Source organism: Myotis brandtii, unplaced genomic scaffold, assembly GCF_000412655.1.
Source record: "Myotis brandtii unplaced genomic scaffold, ASM41265v1 scaffold3720, whole genome shotgun sequence".
NCBI classification, from domain to species: Eukaryota; Metazoa; Chordata; class Mammalia; order Chiroptera; family Vespertilionidae; genus Myotis; species Myotis brandtii.
This window is the reverse complement of record NW_005364301.1, coordinates 12778-22540: the sequence shown is the minus strand read 5'-3', so window position 1 is coordinate 22540 and position 9763 is coordinate 12778. Positions and strand designations below refer to the sequence as shown.

General features: G+C 44.1%; 1 protein-coding gene across 1 annotated transcript; it reads right to left on the bottom strand.

Annotated features, from left to right (window-relative positions):
- Positions 1-4529: 4529 nt before the first annotated feature.
- On the bottom strand, positions 4530-5528 carry LOC102253400 (olfactory receptor 1J4). Its single transcript, XM_005872243.1, has one exon. It carries the CDS (start codon positions 5505-5507, stop codon positions 4530-4532), a length of 978 nt encoding a protein of 325 aa, XP_005872305.1. The 5' UTR covers positions 5508-5528.
- Positions 5529-9763: the final 4235 nt, after the last annotated feature.

Below are 9763 nucleotides of genomic sequence, written 5' to 3'. Positions count from 1 at the left end.
AATATATATATATTTGTAAATATATATATATATATTTGCTTTATCCCCTCACCTGTTCATCCAGCCCCAGTAACCAACTCCCCACTGATAATTGTCAGTCTGTTCTGTGTATCTATGCTTCTGTTTCTATTTTTTGAAAAATATTATTTGTCCATTAGATTCTACATATAAGTGCTATCATATTTTATTTGCCTTTCTGTGACTGGCTTATTTCACTTAGCATAATAATTTTCAAACCCATCCATGCTGTCGCAAAAGATAAGATTTTCTTCCTTTATACAGCCGAGTAGTATTCCATTGTATGAATGTACCACCGTTGTTTTATTCACTTATCTATTGACTAGAGGCCCAGTGCACGAATTCGTGCACAGGTGGGGTCCAGCCAGCTCGGCCACAATCAGGGCAGACCAAGGCTGGGCCTTTTGGGAGGAGGAGATAGCGGGAGGTTGGCCAGCTGGCCTGCCCTGATCGGGGCTCAATCAGGGCTAGGCCTGCTAGGGTAGGGGCAGTGGGCAATTGGCCAGTGGGCTCCACCCCTGATCGAGATGGGGGGGGGGGTCTATCAGGGGTGGGGCCAGCCAGAGGGAGGGGCTGCAGGAGCTTGGCCAGCCAACCCCAACCCCTATTGGGATGGAAGGACAATCACGGGTGGGGCCAGACAGGAGGAGGGGCTGCAGGCCAATCAGGGTGGTGAGGGCCCATCCGGGATGGGGCTGGCCAGGGGGAGAGGCTGCAGGAGGTTGGCTGGCCAGCCCCACCCCTTATTGGGTTGGGGGGCCAATTGAGGGTGGGGCTGGCCATAGAGAGGGGCTATGGAGCGTGGGCCAGCTGGCCCTGCCCCTGATGGGGGTAGCGGGGCTGACCTGGGGTGTGGCCAGGTCGGGGGTGCGGCTGCGGGAGGTTGGCTGGCAGGCCCCACCCTCTATTGGGGTGAGAGGTGATCAGGGGTGGGGCTGGCCAGGGGGAGGAGCTGCAGGCCAATTGGTGGTAGAGTCCCATTAGGGGTGGGGCCAGCTGTAGGGGAGGGGCTGCAGGAGGTTGGCCAGCCAGACCCCTTCCCTATTGGGGTTGGGGGTCAATCAAGGGCGGGGCTGGCCTGGGGGAGGGGCTGCAGGCCTATCGTGGAGAGGTGGGCCAATCAGGGGTGGGCTGGCCAGGGGGAGGGTCTGCAGGAGGTTGGCCGGCTGGCCCCACCTTTTGATAAGGTCAGTTCGCTGGCCACAGTGGGCATCATAGCGACCAGGCATTGGTCGTTCCAGTCCTTATGGATGCTGGCTTTTTATATATATATAGATGGACACCTGGGCTGTTTCCAGATCTGTTTTATTCTTCCTGAGTTTCTTTTTGCTCAGATAGGCAGACATATGTGTGTTCTATCTCCCCTTTATTTTCACTTAAAATTGGAATCTTGTAAATGCTCTTTTACACATTGCTTTTTTTCCCATTTATCCTGATGTTTCTTCATACTGATTCATAGATATCTTTGTGCTAATTTTTTCACAATTGCCAAACACTTGATTACACTGATGTTCTATAGAGTTTTTTTTAGGTGTCCTAGAATGAGATCTAGGTCAGGGGTGGGCAACCCCTGGCACGCGTGCCAAACATGGCACACCAGTAACTTTTGCTGGCACGCGAAACCCTCTCTTATAATCTTCCATTTACAATTTTGTTCTTAATATCGACTTTTTTATTTGGAAGCAGAAATTTATTGACCTTAGAGTTGACTTGGAAAACATTGAAAAAAAAGCGACTAGAGACAGGAGTACCAGAGAGAAGTGTTGAAAACGAACTATTGAGGACTTGGAATGCCAATCCAGAAAATTATTTCTGTTTAAAAAACTTTGCAACGTCGTTACTCTCCATGTTTTCATCCACATATGCTTGTGAATCTTTGTTTTCAGTGATGAATTTTGTTAAGTCTCGTAATAGGAGCCTGATGGTGGATGAAAGTAGTATCTCGTGCATATCTCTGAAGGTTACGAAATATAAACCTGATGTAAAATCTCTGTCATCAGTGATGCAGCAGCAAAAGTCCCACTGATAATATCAAACGGAGTCATAAAGTTTTCTGTCGGACTATCAGTGTACATGTATACATTAAAAAATAAATGTATTTTTCATCATCATATACTGTGTTTTTGTCGCTCGAATGAATTTTATTATTTCTCAAGGTTCTTCACATACATACACCTTAAGAGATATCAAGTAGGCGTAACATGTTCTCAAAAAATTAGGGTTGGCACGCAGAAGAATTTTGAGTCAGACATTTTGCTGGTTTTGGCACGCACTCACAAAAAGGTTGCCCACCCCTGATCTAGGTGATGAGTGTTCTAAATGCCGCTGCAAGAGCTAAAATAATAAATTTCATATTTTGTATTTAAATTACAATTAAAAATTAAAGAGAAAGTAAAAATAATCTCTACATACAATACATAAAATGATTATCTATATTATAAAAGCCTGTGGCTGTAACGTGGTAACACCGGGCCGACCAAATGACCAGTCCCAGAAGGTGCATGGAGCACCTCTTGGGCCCTCCCCCCACCCCACCCTAGAGCACCGGCAGCATTGGTGGAGCATCGCAGGGCACTGGCAGCATCCAGGGAGTGTGCGAGGCATCTCAGGGTGGCAGACATGGCTCTGATGACAGGCTAGGCCTAGAGGACCCTACACACGCACGATTTAATCGTGCACTGGGCCTCTAGTAAAATAATAATAATATATGAACAAGAAGTAAATAGAGGGGGAATTATATAACAAAAATATATTTAATTAATCAAAAAGGAGGAAGACAAGAGAGAATAAATGTGAAACAGATGTATCAAATAAAAAACATAGTAATATGAGCCATAGCCAGTTTGGCTCAGAAGATAGAGTGTCAGCCTGTGGACTGAAGGGTCCTGGGTTCATTCCATTCAAGGGCACAGGCTCGTGTTGCGGGCTCAATCTGCAGAAGGGGCATGCAGGAGGCAGCCAATCAATGATTCTCTTGCATCATTGATGTTTCTATCTCTGTCTCTCTCTCCCTTCCTCTCTGAAATCAATAAAAATATATTTTAAAAAAGGAAGTAGAGAGCTTTAAGAAAACAATAAAAAACATAGTAATATTGAAAATATAAATACAAAAAGAAAAAATATAATGCAAATATATTATAACTAAAGGCCCAGTGCACAAAATTCATGCACGGGTAGGGTCCCTAGTGGCTGCAGGCAGCCGGCCATGGCCTCCCTTTCCTGGCTGCTGGATGCTGGCCAGGGCCTTCCTTCATTCCACAATGCCCCCTGCTGATCAGTGCACGTCATAGAGAGCGATCGAACTTCTGGTCGGTCGAATTCCCAAAGGGACACTTTGCATATTAGGCTTATATATATATAGACTAGAGGACCAATGCAAGAAATTCATGCACTTGGGGGGTTCTTTAGCCTGGCCTGCACCCTCTCACTGTCTGGGAGCCCTCGGGGGATGTTGCACTGACATGGGGAGTGCGCCTAAGTGCTCGCCAGCTGTGAGCCCGGCTTCTGGCTGATCTACCCTCCCCCTGTGGGAGCAAACTGACCACCAGGAGGCAGCTTCTGCATTGAGAGTCTGCCCCCTGGTGGTAAGTGTGCATCATAGCGACCGGTCGTTCTGCCGTTTGGTCAATTTGCATATTAGCCTTTTATAATATAGGATTACATTAGATGTTAATAGATACAATTCTCCAGAAATATAATAATTGCTATTCTACATTAAAAGACCAAAATCTAACATTACATTGTTAACAATGGACATCTCACAGATATAAGGACAAAGAAAAGTTTCAAGTGATAGAAGAGAAAAACCATGTAAACACTAACCGTGAGAAAACTGCATCATTACCATCTACACTACCCTAGTATGTATATCTCTATCTTCATCTGTACATATAGATAGAAAGTATCAGAAGTAGATGAGGTCTTAAGGTAGGACGCAGTACTATAAATACCTTCTAATTATAAACGCAATTGTGTGCTGTTAAGTGCATTTTTTAAAGTCTCTCTCTTTTTACAAAGCTTTTTTTTGGTAGTAGCTGGGAATTTCCAAAGTGTAATTTTTCTTACTTTGAATGATTGCACTCTACCAAAATGATGACATTGAATGTGAGCTGGGAAGAAATGTGCATAATCAGCTTGAATCCAAGAAAATCCAACATTAAAATATCAGGGGGAAAAAATAAATGGAAAGTTCACCAGAAGCAGACCATGATGCTAAATCAGGGCATCCTCATTAACACAGTGTAAACAATACATAAACAAAATCTGACATATCTCAGAGGAAAAAAACAAAAATCCACAATTATAATTGTGCAAAATCTTTTGCATGAGATTTTGCATACATCTTGTAAGAGATGATGAAAAGCAAAAAATATTAATTAGCAATATAGAATTATTAACAATCCAAGTAGCAAATGTGACCTAGTTAACATATTAACAACACATGTACATGATGACAAAATGCATATTCTATGAAAGTGATATGGAAGTTCAACCATACAATAATTTTAGATCTATCTCACTGTGCTCCTGACTACAACAGGAGGATTTAATGATTGCTGCTTAAAGAACTTAACCCTATTGACACACATCTCTAGGGCCTGTTTTATATCTCTGTTCCTCAGGCTGTAGATGAAGGGGTTCAGCATGGGAGTAACTACTGTATACATGACTGAAGCAATTATATCTTTAGAACCCCATGATGTGGAGGAAAAGTAAACACTCGCAAGTGTCCCATAGTATAAAGACACCACAAAGAGATGGGAGCCGCAGGTAGAAAAGGCTTTATAGAGTCTCTTAGTGGAGGGCACCCTCAGGATGATGGTCCCTATACGGATATAGGAGCATGAAATAACACCAAAACACAAAAAGAAAATCATTCCTCCCTCGGTGAATATGACCAGCTCATTGAGGGAGGTATCTGAACAGCTCAGCTTCAGGAGTGCAGTGAGGTCACAGAAGAAGTGGGTGATGGTATTGTCAGCACAGAAAGACAGTCGGACCAAGAGGAGGGTATGAATAAGAGCATGGACACAGGCAACTATCCAAGAGCCAGCCACCAGCAATGCACACAGCCCCTCCCTCATGATGGTGGTGTAGTACAGAGGGTGACAGATGGCCACATACCTGTCATATGCCATCACAGCCAGAATAAAATTGTCAACACCAGCAAAATGAATGAAAAAATACAACTGAGAAATGCATCCCCCATAGGAGATGGATTGTTGCCAAGTCTGCATGTTCCTGAGCATCTTAGGGACAGTGACAGAGGAGAGAGAAATGTCAGAGAAGGCCAAGTGGCTGAGGAAGAAGTACATGGGCGTGTGCAGGCGAGAGTCCAGCCTGATGAGCAGGATGATGAGCAGGTTGCCCAGCAACGTGGTCAGGTACATGCCCAGGAACAGGGCGAAGAACACACCCTGCTCCCCTGGCGGGATGGGGAGCCCCAGGAGGAGGAACTGGGACACGCTGCTCTGGTTCTCAGGCCTCATGCTGCTCTTCTGTCTGCTGGGGATGAAAGGACAGTGAAGTAGGCTAGAGACTTTGAAAGTGTGTTTATGGTCACCACTGTAGGGTTTCCTACTTTTTCCTGGAGAAAAATAACATCTCCTTGCATCCATATAACCTGCTATAGTTTTCATTGCAAGCAACACACCTTAAATGCCCAATATGGCTTCTTTCAAATGAAACCGGAACAAATTCATCCTTATTATTTAATCCCCCAGGTTCCTGGCACTGTGCTACTAATTAGAGATGCAAGAATAAATGGGAAACACAGGAACTTTTCCTCTGCTCCATGACCCCCTGGGCACCCCTGACAGAGGCCTGAGTAAAGGTAAGGCTCTGCGGCCAGATTCCTTGTGCTGTGAGTCTGGTGACATCACTCTCTGGGCAGCTGACTTTAGGAGCTGAATCTATCGTGTCTACATGTTGTGCCACAGTATGTGAAGATACCAGTATCACACATTCGTAGAGTTAATAAGAGGGTTCTAATTCAAGACACGTGAATATCTAAGAACAGTGCCTGTGTAAAATGAACACACAAAATTTTAGTCATTATTTTTATGATGTGCTAACTACCCCCAAAAAGCTAAGATCAAATGTAGGAATTTAATCAAACAACATCTTGAGAAGATCAGCGCAAAGGGCCAAAGATTTGACCTAGCTCCTTTTGCTACCTTATCTGATTTCTCACCCTCTCAAGAGGCATTTCGGAGTTCACATCCTGTCATTGGGTAAATCTTCTGGTGAAACAAGTCTAAATGCACATCCATCTTTTTGCCAAGAAGTAAACTTACCTCAGTGCACCTATCTCCATCTGTATCTGTTGCTTCATGCTGGCTCAGAAAAGAGGATCCATTGGCAGGAAACACCTGAGATCTGAGATCTGGCATGTGAGAACTGGGGACCCTGAAGGATGGGAAGTGCCTATTAGGATTCACAGTTACCTGAATAACCATCACTATTTCTAGTACCGATCTTCACATTCTATATAATAAAAGGCTACTATGCAAATAGACCGAATGGTGGAACAACCAAACAACCAGTCGCTATCATGTGTGCTGACCACCAGGTGGCAGAGCACAGAACATGGTGGGCATCGGCCATGGTGGGATGGTGGAGTAGGTAAGCGGGGATGCTAGTCCAAGGCTCGGCGCCAGTTGCTGTAATTGGGGCGAGCCTCTGGTGGTTATTGAAAATTCTTTGCTCTCATCTGCTGCCGGCACTGCTGCTGCTCGCTCCTGAAACTGGCACTGGCTCAAATCGCTTCGCGCTGTCAGTGGCGGTGGGAGAAGGGCTGCTGACAGACAGGGGACCTGGCGGGGCTCAGTAGGATGGATCTGGCAGGGGCTCCAAGGATGGGCCAAGACCCGCCCCTGTGCCCACTGCGACCTTACGGCCTCCAGTTCCTTTCAAGGTGCACGAATTTATGCACTGGGCCCCTAGTTTATAATAATTGACATTTAGTAAACACTCTGTCAAACCAATACATTTTTGCATTCATTGACACATTAAATTTCAATTGTCCTAGGAGGTAGGTGTTGTAAAACTTCATTATATACATATTCAGAAGTTGTGAGAACCAACATGATCACACAGTTAGTAACTGCTGTCGTCTCAATTGTCTCATGTTTCTTAAATTTATTAGAATCTCTCCTCCTATAACCCTGCTGTTTCTCCCTCTTTTTAATTAGACAAAAGAGCCAGGACCTTAAGAAATATAGTCCCAGCATTAGAGGGAGTCCTTCTGCTCAGACAGGGTCACCACTCATAGTCCTAAAGCCCAGTATTTTGCAAATGGCTTTTATGTACCTTCAATTTCACTCAATCTACCATTGTTTATTCTGTATCTGGGAAGTAGGGTGACGGTGATTTTTGTTCCTTCATTTACTAACAGTAGGGAGATGGCTTACACAATTTCACATAGACATTACCCAGCGGAACCTGATCTCAAAGGTAGATTTTCTCGTCATCTTTTCACTGGGAAGAGATTTCACACATTTCTTCCTGTGGGAGGTAGAAAGGTTAAGCTAAAGTTGAATGTCAAAATACCCATAAGCTTGGGAGAGGAACTTGGCATTGATCTTGTTGTGTGTGTGTGTGTAATGCTAGTTACTTACTGGCATTATTTAAAGTTAAGTAATCCCAGTAAATAACTAGGATCTCAAACATCTCCTGGAAGAGACCCATTTTGAGGGATGGAAACAATATAGAAATGGCACCTTGATTTTGTCAGCACCATGAGTGAAAGAGGTGGCTGGGAGACACTCAGTAATAGAGAGGAGAAGCGGCTGCCTGGAGGTCCAGGGGAGTCTTTGGTTGAATAATTTTCCTGTCAGTGTACCAGGCATTGTCTCCTAGCATTCAGGAAATGGACAGTCAGCTGTCATGGCCTCTACAGGCTACAAATTACTAAGTGCTTACAATGTGCTAGAACTTAAGCACCTTACAAACAAGATTCCTGTGATTGTCATTATTCCCATTTGACAGTGGAGGCTGCTGAGCATCTACGACCACTGAGCTATTAAGTTGAGTGTAGACATATGTGACCTCAGATGTGAGCATTTAGTTTCTAAACCATGTAACAAAGTTGAAGAAAAAGTTCAAAAACATTGGGCTTCCAGGGATGCTCCTGTATTCAAATCACTAAAAAATGGCCCCCATCAGATCTTCAAAATGGGCTTTTTTTGGAGCTGCCTGTGTGGGTTCTGGTCTGTAGCTATGGTGAATCCAAACATATGAAAGCAAGATATTTGTTGGCCTGTTTCAGTATCTTGGTTTTAAGTCTCCATCCTACATATCTTCTGTGTGAAGGAAGTCAAGGTGTTTGTTACATACACACAAGAGCACTCACACACTATCACAGCCACAGCCTTGCCAGATGGAGACTTACAGACTTCCCTGGCTTACACTCAAGCTAAGTAAATACAGCCAGAGTGTGAGTCAACATCACACAAATCTATGCAAAACTCACACAAAATACACTCACACTGTGCAACACAGTTGCGCACACGTAACTATCAAGCATCCTCCACCACACACATTGCAGTCATAGGCAGTCACACATTCAAATCACAAGTGATGCACAAGGTCTTCCATGCAGCACACAGGCAACAAACACGAGAAATAAGGGAGACATCACTGTGGAAACTCCAGGCTTCCCTGACTTATACTTATCCTCAGTGGAAGCATTCAGTGTGTGAGTCAGTGACACACACACAAAGTCATACAACACACACACACACACACACACACACACACACACAACTATGGAGATTTCTGAGTCCCTTCTAATCTAAACCAGAGCTATGAGTTCTGATACCTTGTGCTTTGTGCTGTTTCCCAAATCTTCAGTTTCTGTGCAGGAGACCCAGGCTTAAAGGGAAGGGGACAAACCATCATGGTCTGAGGACCTTTACAGATTCTCATGTCTGTTCAGCAGCTTCAAAACAGTGGGCAGTTGATCTCCTTTTAGCTTCAGAAAGAAACCCCAGAGGGAGACAGCCCCAAGCCTCCTACTAGAGCAGCAGTCAGTTGGGATAATTGCCCAAGTTCCTCCAGGCCCCTTGGAAGGAACATGGTTAGGGGCCAGAGAGACTGAACTGCAACTGCAGTCCCAGCCGACAGTGTCCGTAATGTCATTGATACCTAGGGCCTCTGCCCAAGTCTCCAGGTGGCAAGCAGAAGGTTCCCAGTTGCCCGTGGCCTCTGCATCACAATTCCAATGATGTCATTCAGCAGGCTCCCAAAACACTATACAGACCTCTGTTAGAACACAAAGCCCCTTCAACAGGTGAGTGAACAAAAAAGCTGTAGTATATCTGTACAGTGGAATAGTACTTGCCAATAAAAAGAATCATCTAAAGAGCAAAAAGAATATAAAAATGTTTTGATACATATTCATCGTTAAACATAGATGAATCTCAAACTGCTTATGCTGAGTGAAAGAAGGCAGCAATGAAAGAATATATTCTGTATGATCCCACTTAGATAAACTTCTAGAAGGTGCAAACTAATTGATGTGAGAGAAACAGATCAGTAGCTCCCCTGGGGGACAGAGGTGAGGAGCAAAGAAGGAGCAGGAGGTAGGCTTGGGGAAACACCCTGGTCCTAACAGCTTGTAGTGATAGTTTAATGAATGTATACATATGTCAAAAGTATTCAAATTGTATACTTTAAATATATGAAGTTTTTTGTATTCACTTAAACCTCAAAAAATCTCTTGAGTTTTTTAAATGTATCCTTA

Coding starts and splice junctions, on each gene's coding strand:
- LOC102253400 (XM_005872243.1), bottom strand. CDS start 5,507: ATGAGGCCTGAGAACCAGAGCAGCGTGTCCCAGTTCCTCCTCCTGGGG.